We start from the raw sequence: 16,670 nt of genomic DNA, 5'->3' as shown, positions 1-16,670 counted from the left end.
CTTAATCCGTTGACCGAATTACTACATTTAATGTTAACTTTTGCAAACCTGGCAATTACTTTTTTCCCGCTGCTAAAGAGACGTTTGCTGTAAGGAAATTTTTAGTAAATGTTATTAAATCTCAATAGATATGATTGAAGTTTCATGTTTCAAAAAGTTCTAGTTTATAAACAACAACATTTTCAGTAGATTTCATAGATATCTAACTATTTTATTTCATGAAACTAATTAATTTATAAACATAAATTTTCGACACTTAGTTCACCAAAAATAATTAGCTTCTTTTCTTAAACTTTTTATAAATGACGTTAAACCAATCAAATATCAAGGTTATGTAATAAAAACAAAAAAGAAATGATTGATAAAATCCAAAAAAAAGTAGCCCATAACCATCTACGGAAAATTCTGCGTCGAATGGTAGCAGTCCCATCCCGATAGCTTCAGTAGTTTTGACGTCAACTTTAGTCAAAGAAACCCTATTTCGCTCATATATATTACACCCACGCATCCGCCCACGCATATGCCCACGCGTCTGCGCACGCGTTGGTAGATGGAACTAAATTCTCAAAAAAAAAAAAACGTAATATCCTTCATGCCTAAATGAAATAATTAGTGAAATTTTCCACCAACGCATCCGCCCATGCATCTGCCCACGCATCCGCCCACGCGATGGTAGATGGAACTAAATTCTCAAAAAAAAAGAAAAAAAAACGTAATACCCTTCATGCCGATAAAAAAAAACAAACGAATTGAAGAAACATGCTCGTCTTTTGTTTTTATCGGCGGGAAAAAATGTTTATCAAAGTTAAATAGAAATAAAATGGTGAAGGATTGATGGAATTCAAAAAATAAGTAGCCTATAACCATCTATAATTCATTCCGCGTCGAATGGTCCTAGTCCCATGTCAATACGTTTAGTAGTTTTTGCGTGATTGACGGTCTACGAAACCCACTTTCATTATATACGTATAGATTACTCATATTTATGAAATATATAAAATATATAAAAAATTCATGTGAATATTTAAATGAAAGGTCTCGATAAGTGTAATACCAGAATGAGCTTTTATCGTTAAAAATGTCATTAATATAGTATAACATCGGAATGAGCTTATATCTTTGAAAATGATAATATTTCACAAGATACAATGTCATTTCTTAATTACTGACATTTTTTAAGGTATAAGCTCATCCCGATGTTACACTCATCAAGAGCTTCTTCCATTTGAGTACCCACATGCATTTTTGATATATTTTTCATATATACATATACATAATATATATAAATATATGAAAAATTGATGTGGGTACTCAAATTAAAAGTCTCGATAAGTGTAACACCAGGATAAGCTTATATCGTTAACAATATCATTAGTGGACAAAATACAACGTCATTTCTTAATTATTGACATTTTTTTAAATATAAACTCATCCTGATGTTACTCTCATTGAGACGTGTTGTTTGAGTACGTTTCGGACAAAATGTTTATCATCGAAAATTTCATAAATCAATATTTTTACAAATTTCAATTAATAATATCTAACCGTTCTCATGATGGTAATCGTTGCCAAAGTGGTTGCAATAGCAACAAAAAGCGACATCAATGAAAACGTTACATCAATTGATAAATAAAGGATTGCCTGCCACATGAAAATTATGTTACTACCACATGAAAATCATGTTGACATGTCATTTATACTTTAGTTATAGGCCTCAAAAACTATTTCTTCGGTAAATGTAAATCGGTAGAGGTTACCGATTTTTCGATAGAGGTTACCGATTAAAATCGGTAGAGGTTACCGATTAGAAATTGGTAGCTGCTACCGAAAAATCGGTAGCCTCTACCGAAAAAAAAAATCGATAACCTCTAGCGATTACCAATCGGTAGCCTCTACCGATTATTTTTTTCAGTGTGTAAATAAACTTTACTTCCTGTAAAGTTAGGATTTTTGTACAGGATCGTGGTTATCTAATGATTGGCTTTAACCTTAAATTTTCAGACAGATTTCTAGTTAGGTAGTAACAATTACTAAAAATTTGTGGTTATTTGAACGACCCGAAAACATCAATCTTCTGCAGCTTTTTACTTTGCATGTGTAATTTCCTTGTAAAACGCTTTCGGCATAGCTAATGGCAGTGGTAGATTGACAGTTAAAAAATCGTCAAGATTGATAAGTATTCAATTTGTTTTAGTGTCTACGGTTCCTCCAACGAATACTATCCTATCCTATATATATATATATATATATATATATATATATATATATATATATATATATATATATATATATATATATATATATTATATATACTAAAATTGATGGTAGAATAAAGTTAGCTTAGTATCGAAAACATGGACCCTGATTCCTTATTGGTTCAAGATTAGAGCGCGCGCGTATGCGCGCAATTTGAATTTCTAGTGAAGAACAGAAAAATCGTTTCTCATATTTTAGTAATCAATAAATTATCTGAATATTCAGCTATATTGTTTTTTTTTTTTTTTTTTAATTAAAATAAATATTAAATTGCATTATTATCACAACTGTTGATATAAATGAAAAGTGTTAATTTTTTTTCAAACTTAATTACTTCATACACGAAAAAAAGAAAACTCGAAAAATTACAGTATATAATGGAACGTGGCGCTTCGTAATGAAAACTGGAAAAATTACAGTTTCAGATTGTAATTATTACAGATTTTGTAAGAATTACATTGTAGAATGTAATATTTACATTGAAAGCTCTGAAAATTAAATTAAAAAATTGAATTTAGAAAAATGTTATTTCAAACTGTAATTTTTCTAATTTTGATTACGACGGGACCGATTTTACATTTCATACTGTAATTTTTCGAGTTTTCTTTTCTCTGTGTAACAGAGAAAAATATTTGTTACTTTCTTGTGTATAAACTGTTGATTTTATTTGGTAGTGAATGTGTCATAACCTCGTAACACTAGTTTTAAGCTTATCAAAATACCGCACCTCACACACATATGTATTGAGAATAATATCTAAATTTATTTCAATAATCTTTTTCTGAACTTTTATTTATAAATATAAAAAGGAATCGTTTTTTTAATGAGGTAACACTAATAATAATAGTTAGGGGCTCTGAAGTAACCCCGTTATTCGATTTTTCAACTATTTTTTCTGTTTTTTGTTTATTCACAGAATATGACTATTGCCATTTTTAATATTAAAATTTTTATTCAAATATTTGCTACAGCGTTTGCATTATTATCTTTTGATATTACAAATTTTTGTAATACAAGCTGCTGTCAGAGTACTCTCGATATGCTATATAATAAGTACATCAAATGTATAACGTTTCTTATTATGTACATCAAAAGCTACTAATTGAATGTCATTGCCGAACTAGTAACGACGCTATTGATAAGACGTCATTGAAAGTTTGAGTAACTTGATAAACTAATACTGAGTTTCTAATAGATTGACAACTTGAGTATGCTATGATGGAGAATTATCTTAATCGCATTTTAATTTAATTATATAAATAACATTACTTTATATTGCGCATTACTATCATTACATGTCATCAATAAGAAAAAACAAGTCATTGAATTTTTTGTTTTAATATTTTTAGGAAGAAAGAAGTCAAAATCTAACGATCAGCAGGGTTGAGTTCGTCCCTAATGTAGAAGATAATCGTAAAGCGGTGACTTGCAGAGCGGAAAATCCAAATGTTAAGGGTTTATTTTTAGAAGAATCCTGGATTTTAAATGTTGTGTGTAAGTACATATTAAAAATAGTAAAAATCTTTCAATATTATCGTTTTTGAAAATAATCAGACATTAATGACCACATCTTTAAATCAAAGTCATAATAATCTGATTAAGTAAATTTTGATATTAATCTAAGTTCACTCAAATTTTATTCCTGAAAATTATCTAACTCGAAAGTAAAAAAATGATAAATATAATGGACTGAAGTAAAAGAAAAATACAGTATTTACTTAACTTCTCAATTTCGCCTGACCCTCTTCTATATTATATTTAGCATATAGATATGAATATGTACTTATTTTATATCCAAGTGATCTCAAGCATCGAAGAGTATTCTCGCTTTTTCTATTATATTAAATATTAAATATGATATTTAAGTTCTTTTGAAGAATTGATTCCACACTTAAAATTTAAATATTATTATTTCTATTTACCGAGTAATCTCTCATTCATTGTTTTGATAAACAAATATAATCTTAGAGTGTACTTCTTAACTCAAAGTAAACCTTTTAAAGAACTATTGCTGCCTTTTATTAGATTGAAATCGATTTTCTTTATGTTACTCACGACGCATTTTTAATATAAATATCTTTTTTTATGAACAAAAAAAATTTTCTAGTTGAGATGTTTTAAATATTTATCAAAATATTCACTATAAATCAAACAATTTAGATGATAAATTAAAATTAATTAATTGAGACTAAAAATAAAATTTCAGACACAAATAATTGAATAAAAAATCAAATTTTACAATTTTGATATTTAAAAATAAATTAATAAAAATCATTCATCTAGATCAGAATTCGGAATGTAAAAACTGGATAAATGGAATTATAAATTTAGTGTATAAGAAAAAAGCATAGGATGATAACAAAACTCATGACGTTCGATAGAAAAAACAGGTAAGATCCTGAAAATGACATCATGTCACGTATTCAATTATATGTCTAACCAACTGGGGAGTGGATCGAAAAAATTACACGGTCCGTCTCACGTAAGCGGGAAAACAACAAACATCGAATAAAAATATTATTAAATAAGAAAAAGATGAATTGAGCTGCTAGGAAAAGTTTTTCTGTGGAACAAGTCTCTACGTAAACTTATTTTCACGTTGAAATGGTCTTAACAAAATAAAAAAGAACTAAGAGATAAAAAAAAAATTCTGAACAGCTACTGAGTTCTTAAAGGAATATAATAATAATATTCCTGATTTAATTGACATTCCATTCAATTAAAATTTTTAATTATTGATAAAATTCTTTTGATAAGTTATGGAGTTTTTAAAAGTACAATGTACAGTTCAATCTATGATTATTGCATATTCCATCAATTTTAATTAAAATATATAACAAATTCCAATACACACTCGTCAAACTTAGTTTTGTTTCTCTGTTTGATTAAATGCAAATTATTGTTCAATCAATCACGAGTTATGAGAGAACTCTTACAAAATAGGACATTGCTGTTTGCAGAATAAAAAAAAAGATTTTTATTAAAACATAAATAATGATGGAGTAAGTTGTTAATTTCAAGGAAAAAATGTTTACCTGTAAAAATTATTTGTATCATAACTTATTTAATTAATTAACAAACATAAAAAGGAGTGTAATTATCAATTATACATTTTTTCTATAAATGAAAAAATTGGGTCAACTTATTTTGTGAATTTTTATTAACTTTGTGGGAGTTTTATGTTGTTTTTTAACTGTACAAATATTAACGTTATTTAAATATCTCCGGATTTCTCTGAAAAAATAATTTGACATACATACACAAAAAATCAAATTCTTGAGTAGAAAATTAAATTTTTTGGACTCAATAAAGTATTTATGAAGACAATTATTAGCTTGAACGACTTATCTTGAACAAATTCAAATTTTCTTGAACGAAGAAAAGTTATTTGTTTAAAAAAAAATTTATACTTGAAGCAAAACTATATTTTAATACTTTTCGTTAATTCTCTTGATTCAACTGAACTTTTTTTCTGTGTAAATCATTATTTATGAATATAAAATTCTAAGATATGTCGTTTTTTATTTTTCTATTTAAAGTAGAATAAACAAATAATGTTACCATAAATATAATAATTAATGAATTTATAAATGGTATTTGCAATCAATTTTTCCTACAACATTTTCATGGACTTACAATGTAGAGTACATAATTTAAGCAAATAGATAAGTGAATTTCTGTCGAAATTAATTAATTATAATATAGGATACTTATAAATCATATTTCCTTCACTGAAGCTCCCGTTGTTAAATTTTAAACAAAAGACCGTCATGGAAGAATAGCCAGAAGAGCTATGAGATGTAAAATTCCCGTGTAAAAATCATTTGATATCATGATGAAGTTCATTATGAATATCATAATGATTCTCATATTTTGACACAGATATGAGATTCATATAAAAGCCATATCAATATTCATCTGAAACCCATAATAAGTAAAATACTTATTATGTGAACGAATTTTTTTTAAGTAGATTAGTAAAATTTACATTTTTTATGTTAATCAGAGGAAAGTATAATAATTGAGAAAAGTATTATTTTTATCATGCACTATACTGTTGAACTACTTTACTTTCTTTCTTGATTTTCTTAACTTAGAAGAATATTTAGAAAAACACTATCTTGTTTTAAAAATAATTTTTGACTGACAAAATTTTTTCGTCTAAAGATAATTATTTTTTACTCAAGAAACAATTTAAATCCTCCTAAAAATTTCTTTAATTTAATTATTTTGCATTATTTCCTGTATATATTTATGACTCAATAATTTTATATCACAATTTAAAAAGGCTAACTATATCACTATGATATCATTATGATTTTATGCAGATATGACCATCAGTTTATTATAAAATTATGTTAATATCATAATGATTTCATTATTAAATTACTAGAAATTTTCTTTCTCCAACAAGAAAAAATAAACATTTTATAATCTAGTTAAAAAAAAAAGTTGTTCCCATAAATATTTTACTTATTCCAGATTTCAAATGAATAATGATACGGCTTTTATATGAATCTTATATTTGTGTCAAAATATAAGATTCATTATGATATTCATAATGAACCTCATCATGATATCAGATAATTTTTACACGGGCTATATAATTTTAATAGAATCAAAGTTTTATTTTCAAAAATCAAAGCAAAATAACCCACTTGAAAAATTGTTTATTTCTATAAATAAACGTAAAATTAGAAGTATAAAAGTACTAATTTTCTTCCCATAAAACGATTAAAAAAATGGGAACACTTTAATAGAGTTCATTTTAAGTATTATTCTTACGATTATTTAGGTTATTTTATTTCGTCCTTAATCATTTTGTATAATTAAAACATTCGTAAAATCTCAATTAAATTAAGATTCACTTAATTGAGATGTATTAGCAATTACGTAAATACTCAGAAAAAAAAGTAATGAGTGTTTTTGAATCTTGAAAAATTAAAAAAATAACTAGGAATATTGATCTATTAAATGTAAATGGAAAAAAAGCAGAATAAATTTAGTTCAAATAAATATTATCATTACTGGCAATTTATTTTTAAAAGCATTCATCAAAAATTCGTTTCGAGTTTATGATTCGGTTATAAAATAAGTACATGAATAAAAGAACCCAACGAATTTATCGTGAATTTTTTTACGAGTCAATTCGCTCTATCCTGAAAATGTTACATATTTTATAAATATTCAAAATTGAGTAGATGAATCCTTTTTATAACATTCAACCGTTGATATGACAATAATTTTGAAAAAATTTGTTCTCTCATCGTTTCGATTTAGTATAATATACTATATGTCACACCGATTAAAGCTCATAGTAGTAAGAGTATCTGTGAGAAATTTAAAAGCGGCGAAAAAACACAACAACGCTTGACGAATTGAATTTTGTGAAGATAAATCGTCAACTTAATCACTCAGAAAATAAATTAAATAAAATTATTTAAGGATAGTTTGCCGCTGATAAATTTTTATAGAAAAGCATTAAAATGCTTTGTGAACTATGTTTACTTAAAAAGTATATAAGTAATAAAATTCTTCAGTGGATTATTATTTTCCAGTCCATTTGAAATCCCGTAACAAGTTAAGCTTATTTCATTTATCACCAGAAGGGAAGAATTTATTATGATAAAATTATACGTGATTGTTTTATAGATCCACCTCTGGTGTCATTAAGCCTCGGATCAACACTGAATGCCGGTGATATCAAGGAGGGTGATGATGTATACTTCGAGTGTCACATTAATTCAAATCCGTCTATCTCAAAACTTATCTGGATTCACAATGTAAGTTTTTTTTTCTTGATGAAATATAAACTCATGAGTAATTATTATAATAATTTTCTTTCACACGATTTAGTCTTAAGTTTTTCACTTTTTGACCTCCCCCTCTTCTATATCAGATTTCTTTAGAAGTCTCCTTCGACAAAACGTCACACTGTGACACTTATACCCTATAAGTCAATAGTCATATGATAAATCGTTTGATAATAATTCAAGTGAATAAAATTGAACGAGAAAATATTTATTGGCTTTTTAATAAAAAATTGAACCATTTATTTCAGAAATGGCCAATAATTCTTCTAACTTTGAACCAAATAATTTATTCAATCACTTTGACCTATCTATTAAATTTAAAGCCTAAACAATTTCCATTAATTATTTGGAATTAATTGAGTAATTAGTAACCTACAGTCACTATGTGACTGTCAACAATGACGAATTATGAATAAAAAATAAATTGGCTTAATGATTTTTTGATATTTTCCATCAAAATATACATAGTTTGGGTACTTTTTGAATAAATTCAAAAACTAATACTACTAGGACAGGATTAATTACTAATAATTTAATGGAAAATGTCACGTGGACACAAACTTTAAGAACAAACTTTTCAAAACTGCTCTAAAAACTTAATATAATTAATTAACTATCACTGAATACTATATAAAGTCTTAAAAGGGTAAAATTCGGGTCAATACCTCTTTTATTGAATCTTCATCAGGCATCTTAATATGTAGTACATAAATAAGTATCTCAATACATTGCAAATTTAACATTCTTTACAAAATTGATTGTAGAAATAATAAATCTGATATAATCCATTAATTATTAAAAAGTAAACAGTGGCAAAACATGTGCTCTTAACAAATTATAAATTAATAACGAGTATGTTAAATTAATATCTCACATCCACTTTGCTGATAGAGATGAATATTTAATAGTTAGTGTGGATGCAAAAAATTTCAGTTAATTATATAGATTAGAATATTTTAGTCTAAATTTACCTACTGGTTAAAATTTTAATTTTTTCCAACTTATTTATTAAAAATAAAATTATTCATGATATAATTTAATAACAACCATTTCAAATTATGTAGATTAGTAAGCTTTGTTAAGTTTTTTTTTTTCTTTTCATCCTCAGCAGGATCTCGAGATTTACCTTGCAAAGCCTGCTGTTTTTGAGACTTTTACGTACCTTAACAGTATTGATTATTCAAAACTTCAATTTGTAGCAATCAATCGTGATTCCTTGAAAAATTATTGATTTATATGGTTTATTATTTTTCGATTATTTGATCATTGTTTGAATTTATTCAACCAAAGTCAATTAAAACAAAAAAAAAACATTCAACCAAGCTAAATCAAAACTTATAAATTAATTCTAAAACAAATTTTCAAAGAATTATCAAACTAAAATTTATCCTAATCTACCTATCCTGTACATTATTTACACTCTCCAACTCGATCTCATTAACTTAAAGTTATTTTTTAGCTGCAGTTTCAACAATAATATTTAACTAACATAAAAAATAAAATAAATGTGAAAGTAAACCTAGCCTGCGTTAACTTTAAATTTAAAAATAATTCAAAATGAATAATAGTATCTCCGTGTATAGTTACAAAAAGTATAAAATGTAATCTAAGAAATTTCTTGAAAAAAGGATCTCATAAAGTTTCATTAAACTAGATACACATATCTCAATAACTTTAAAATTACCGAGAGAATGCAAAGTGTTAGAGGCCGAATTGCTTCGATATAAGTACCGGGGATAAATATTAGCATAACATAATTTCATAACACAGATAAATACTATATTATAAATTTAATATAGATGAATAGATATAGATAATAGAGATAGAGTGCTATAAATTAACCAAATATTGAAGGGGAAATAATCTCATATAAGACAGCCATAACACTTATTTAAGAGTGATTTTACATCTCGTATTGAGACATCTTTTTGGGAATCGCAACGAATCTTGGTAGAATCTCGTAATCCTTTAATCCCAATCGGTTTAATCCTCTGGCGATGGGAACGCTATCGTCCGCGAGCGAGACCTCATCTTCTCTGGCTTGGGTTGAGTATATTAAGTCCTACCACTCTTATAGACTAAGCTGGGTAACCTGAACTACCCCGTTTTCATGCTACTCAACGTACCATCCAGCCATTATACATATCCATATATATAAACTTACTATCTACCATCTACCATCTCCTATCTACTACTAGTGAAACTACCAACTATGTACTACTCTCTGTGCACCCTTGCATCTGCTCTCTTTCCTGCCTTTCCAAGATCCGAGACCCACCCAGGTTTCGTTTCATCGTGATCTTTTGTCGGATGCTCGTCTTTTTCGCAAGGATGTCGGAAACGACTGAGTACCAGCTGCGGCGTTACAGATTTGTGACGAAATTGCTTCTTAAAAATATGATCCGGCTTCATTCAACTCGTCTACTCACTTGCTCGTTCATTCGCTCAATGAGTTACCTGACTAGCTATCCACCTACTATACCTTGTACTTCATCTTCTTCTTCCTCCTCCTCCTCCTCTTGGTTACTGCTCTTTTTTTTTCTTTATTCTTCATTTTCATTCCACATTTTTCTGTTATCTATTCCGTGCCCTACAAAGCACAAAATAAGTAAAAAAATAATTCATTTCAAAAAGTACCTCGGCTCTATTATCGATTTTAACCCACTCAGATTTTACTTTTACTTTTTGTACGATGTAGTGTGTCTGGATAATTTGTCGAGCATGAAGTTATTTCAAATATTCGGTATCCTTTTGAACATTAAAATTTACAATTAATTCTGTTCAAACGAAAGTCAATTTATGTTAAATTTTATTTTTTTAAGTTAAATTAGCCGAGCTGAAATAAAATGTTAAATTTAAAGCTAATTTAGCTAAAGCTATAGAGGCTGCTTTATACTTAACTAGAAATCGAATTTTTTAGCGTTATATATCAAATTATGTCTCGTATAACTAATATGTCTAAAATTCATAATATGAACTTAAATGGCATGATAAGCATGCGTCTACATGGAAAGGTGAATAATGAACAAATCATGAAGGATTTTTGAGTCAATGAATAAAGATTCTTTTATAAAAATTGTTTATTTAATTACATAAAACAGTAATTTAAGTATATAAATAAAAATAATTTTATTTTTAAATATGTCTTACGAAATGTCGCAATTAAAATAATTTATGCATAAAAATGTGAAGATTTGTTATCTACCACATTACGAAAGTCAAAAAGCCTATAAATATATTTATGCACCCTAGTAGCACCTGAGAGCTATAAAGGTACATAAAAAAATTTTTAATGACCTCTATAAATATTAAAACTTTTATTACTTAAAATTACAAACTATAACCGACCATCAAAATATCAATTTAGAAAAATGAAACATAAACAGAGTAATTTAAGATCGTGTGACACATTTATGCAATTTTTAATTATCAACACTATGTCTTTTTTATATGCTCGTTACGTAAACCTTAAAAACGTAATGGAGAAAACATCACTCTTATTTTTTTTTCATTCATTATTAAATATTTAAGTGAAATCGAGAGACATCTGTCTGGTCCAATACTCAATTTACCAGAATGCTCAATTGTTTGCAGAAGAATAGATTCTTTGGGCCACTTTTTATACCTCATTGTTAATAATTCTATTGTAGCATAGTTCAGTAACAGTAAATTGAATAATTAAAAAATTTTTCAAGTAGTACATAGTACATCATTATTTTTAACTTCCCGCTGTGAAAATCATTAATTAAAAACAAATTAATAAGTTATTATTTTAACTCAAATTTTCAAAATTCGAGTTTTAGTCAGATCTCCACGTCATATTGCTGTTACATTCTGTATAACTTCAAAAAAAGACGTCGGATGTCGCAAACCACATCAAAATCGGTTGATCTGCAAAGAAAAAAAAAATGTTCTTGAATCAAGTATATATTTTTGAAGAGCTCAATCAATATTCTTGGTTTGAGTAGAAAAATTCTTGATTTAAGAAAATTTTTCTTGATTTAAGGAATGTAACAGGGCTATTTACCCTGTGACGGTAAAATCGCACACGCGTGATAATTATTCGACGCAGCACTGGCGCGTCTCGGTCTTCGGGACCCGACTAGCATTAAGTGGGGGAAATTTTGGGTTTCTTGGTCAGTTGAGTAGTTGCAGAAAATCAGAAGTAGTGCAGTGTCCACTGAAGCAACATCACCAACCAAAGTATCCAAAAAGAAGGAAGCCGATTCGGTACCAGAGTTTTCTTCAAGTATATAACTTATTATGGTATTGAGACTTTTGCCTCTTTGTTGAGCCTTGGGGTGCATACCCGGCTCATTAATAGTACTACTTCTCATTATTAATCAAATTTTTGGTAATTCAATTGTTTATAATAATTTTGCTTAATAATAATTATTTATTTAATTAATTTGGTTCGTTAGCAGTTTGAACATTCTTCTTGGGGATTTTATACCCGAGGGATGTTCTAGACCTCTTGGGTTTGGAAGTCGTGAGTAATTGATTTGTTAATTTGGCCAATTGATAATTGTTAACATCTTAGATTGGTTTAAATAAATTTATTTTATTAATTAAATTCTGAACATCGAGAATTATTCCAATCGGCGGCTCACGACCGGTCAAGCGTCGGTCGCATACCCGAGGTCATATTTGCTACGCAGTTACGAACAACGGCGTCCATTTTGAGCACACAAATTCCTTGTGAATTTTATTACGCAGAAAATATAAAAGTAACAATTGGACTATCATTATAATTTTTAACAATTGAATTATCATTTATTAATATAATTTGTTATTGGAAATTATTTAATTATTTAAAAATATTTTATTTATTGAGAATTGGCTACTGAACTTCGACGCAATTAAGATTGGATACCCGTGGATAATTTTTCGTGAATTTATTTTACATTGAGATAAATTGTTTTATTAATTATTTATAAATCGAAAAATTCCACGTGGTCATTTTATATATTGAACTATTGAAAATTAAAATTATTATTTTATTGGAATTATTTATAAAAATATTTAACGGCGTGGATTAAGTCCCAGAAAATTAGTTAGAATTTTATAAAGAGTATTCTTAAGAATTTATTCAAAATTTAAGAAATAAATTACGAGTTGAATTGAAATAAATTTATGCGTCGATATTGTTCCTAAAAACTTATTTAATGTTGAGTATTAAACTCGTGGATAATTTAGAATAAATTCAGGCATCGGTTTTTAGTGTAGATTTTTTGAGAATTAAATTATTACTTGTGAAAATGGTTTACGATTTAATTGCGAGCTAATGACTGAAAATTTTAATAAAAATTAATGTTGTAATTTTTGGAGTTTAATTTTATAAGTCAAAAATAAAAGTTAAGTAGAGCCAGTGTGTGTGTGTGAGCGGGTTATGTGTGTGAAGATCGTGCGGGATATGTGTATGTGAATTTGTACATTCTCTACTTGTTGATGTTTTGCCGAGTAGAGTAGTTCAGACAGTCTAAAAGCGTGAGGGTCCGGTGGACAGCGCGATTTAGTTAGAAACTGCGGTATAGACGCTCCATAAGAGGGTACCGTCAGAATTAAGAATTTTGATAGAGCGTGTGTGCCAAGTGGACAACGCGACGTAGTTAGAAGCCGTTGTATAGACGCTAAGTAGGGTACAACGGTAGTAAGTTAGAAGCCGTGGTATAGACGCCAAGTGGGGTACCACGGTAGTAAGATAGAAACTGCAGTATAGACGCTCAAGGGAGGGTACTGCAGGATTAAGTTTAGTTTTAGGCAGGTGTGGGAGACCGTTCGTTCTGAAAAAGCCCAACTAGTTGTAACCAGGTTGTGGGAGACCGTCCGTTAGAACATCCCAGCTAGTCATTGTATCGTCGTTTGGAAAAAGGGTCGTTTGTAAATATCGTTTATTTCGCAGTCAATTCTCCGCGTCGCTAGGTAATAAGTTGTTAGTTTATAAGTGAGCTGAATTGTCAGCAAATTTGTTAAAGTTGATTTGTTATTAATAAAAGTCCGGATATTGTTAAATAAAAGTTTATTCATTCCAGATCACCTTCCTCCACTCTCTCTCCCTGTAGATTATAAGCTCAGCTCTGGTTTCCGGTTCCAGGAACCGTGTTGAAAAATCCTGGTGGCGCCCTTGTTAATTTAGAATTATTTTGTTTATTGGATTGTTCTTTATTTAAATTAATTAGGGGCCAATGAACAGGCATAAACAACCCGTTACAGGAAATTTTACTTAATTCAAAAATTTTTCGTCTTGATTCAAGACAATTACCTTCTTCAAAATTATATTCTTGGTTCAAGAATTTTTCTTTTGAATCAAGTTAATTTTTTTTTCTGTGTGTTCAAAAGATATCGTTAAAAAATTTCGAAAAAAGTCTTCTTTTTAAACTCATTTATAAATTTCTTATAAGATTGTTTTAATTAACAAGTTATCTTTTTGTGCTTAAAAAACTGCATTACATTAATAAAATAAACAAAAAAAAATGATGTCATTGGAAATAGTACAGACTAGCTATTTTATAGATTTGTCATTCGTTTCAACTATTTTTTTTTTTTTTTTTTTTTTTTTTTTTTTTTTTCAATATAAAAAATGAGCGATAAATATTATGGTTATGAGGATACTTTAATATCTATACTAATAAATGGAGAGCCGGTTTTTTTGTCCGGTTATACTGCGAAAACTACTGAACCGATCGGATTAATACTTATTATACCATAAGATGCAGCGTGTTTCAGAGAAGGTTTAAGTATATGATATGTTGGTGATTACTGATCCGGAATCTATATTTTTTTGACTTAGAAATAATAAATTTTTAATGTAACTAAATTTATTATTATTCTATTCGATTGTCATTTGTTTAAAATAAATTTTTTAATTCTATTGGTTACGTTTACATACTAGGCAGATTTATTCACTTATGAGACCTGCCATTTCTTTAACTGAAACTTTCAATGCTCATTATAAATTTTTTTTTTTCATATCAATTATTATTTATTTTTGTAAGAAAGACACAGGAATGTTATAATGATTGCACATTGAAAATTAAAATGAATATTAGCTACAGAATAATTACATGGGTAAAAGGTAAATGCCAATTCGATAGAATTTGGAATCTGTGCAAGTCAAAAAAATATTCTAATTAAATTCCAAGTTTAGATCTAAAAATGCCATTTTATAAAGCGCCCAGCGGAACGGGCGAGTCACAGCTAGTATAAATCTAAAGTCAAACCTCATTATATGCTACCGCTAGAGGCGATAGGGAAAAATAAATTATTGGAAAAGTCCGAGATTCAGATTTTCCCTTATGGCCCAGTCAAGCTCCCCTACTTAGTTTTACTAACCCTAAAAGAACTTCAAATTCATGAAAGTAAACGCCGTATGAAAAGTTATGTTTAATAAATATATGACTATCTTGTAACAAGATATTATTTAAAAAACTATAAAATATTCAAACGATATACATGGAATAAAAAACGTTGTTAGGAAAAAATTCGACTGAAATTAAAATTTTTGAAATTATTTCATGACTAAGTCTTTTTCCTTAAAATTTAATCTGCTATAATCTCGGATTTTTCCAATAATTTTTTTTCCCTATCGTCTCTAGCGGTAGCGTATAACGAGGTTTGACTTTAGATTTGTATATTAAAGTATGCTCATAATAAATTATAAACCGTAAAATAGAACTATCAAACATGTAATAAATGACAAGTAGCTTCGAATCATTTATTCGAAAGACCGACTCAATCATAATTAAAGAGTAATCTGGATGTCTTTGCAAAATCTTGATAACTATATTAATCTATTAACTTATTATCGAATTTAATGGGTTACAGGATTTACAAATTTTATGTTCGATAGTAAATTTTTATAGAATCGATAGGTTACCTTTTACGGTATATTGCATATTCAACGGTAATATCCAATACTTTTTGAAGCATTATAATAAAATCATAATAGAGAAAGAAATGACAGAGTAATAAAACCAACATCATACAGTTTTTCATATACATTAAAAGTAAAGAAGAAAACATCAATACGAGCGTAGACGGCACATTTTATTGTTCTTTTTCGGTTCTTTGTTTTACTTGGGTAACTTTTTTTGTGGGAAACTTAAACTATATTTCTTTCTCTTAAGAACTTAAACTCAATCATTAATTCCCGTAAAGAACTCCCAGTGCATTTGGTATAGTCCTTGCCAAGCATGAATTATTTCTAATCACAACATGGAGTGGCGCCAGTGAAAGAATAGCTACAAAGATAAACTCGGAAAAAATAGTACAGTTGAAATGGCGACAGAATCGTGACTTGGTTTGCAATAAGGACCAAGAAACGATAAATCTGACTGCAGCTAGCTAAACGTTAAGGCATGTCCGCGACACGTTCGGCATGATACACGTACAAGTGAGTTAAGGCTAAAAAAATTTTTAAATAAATAATGAAAAAACAGTCTCAAATATTTATATTACTTAAGAGATCAGGTATTTTTAGAAATTTCGTTTTTTATTTGATTTATTTACATATATATGGATTGGTTCACAAGATACATTTGGACTTCAAAGTTGTTATTTAATGATTTAAAAATATGATAGTAATTCGTGTGTTTTAAAAAA

The 16,670-nt window shown here is 28.1% G+C and overlaps 1 protein-coding gene across 2 annotated transcripts in view; it reads left to right on the top strand.

The window, feature by feature from the left end:
* LOC123271586 (neural cell adhesion molecule 2-like) overlaps nt 1-16,670 on the top strand; it is a 449,338-nt gene that overhangs the window by 394,096 nt on the left and 38,572 nt on the right. For both annotated transcript variants that reach the window (XM_044737967.1, XM_044737959.1), the window contains exons 9-10: nt 3,606-3,750; nt 7,909-8,039. In XM_044737967.1, coding sequence (XP_044593902.1) covers nt 3,606-3,750; nt 7,909-8,039 — 276 coding nt within the window. The remainder of the gene's footprint in view (nt 1-3,605; nt 3,751-7,908; nt 8,040-16,670) is intronic.

Source organism: Cotesia glomerata, linkage group LG1 (genome assembly GCF_020080835.1).
Source record: "Cotesia glomerata isolate CgM1 linkage group LG1, MPM_Cglom_v2.3, whole genome shotgun sequence".
Classification (NCBI taxonomy): Eukaryota; Metazoa; Arthropoda; class Insecta; order Hymenoptera; family Braconidae; genus Cotesia; species Cotesia glomerata.
Note: the sequence above shows the minus strand (reverse complement) of the source record. Positions and strands in the feature narration are given on the sequence as shown.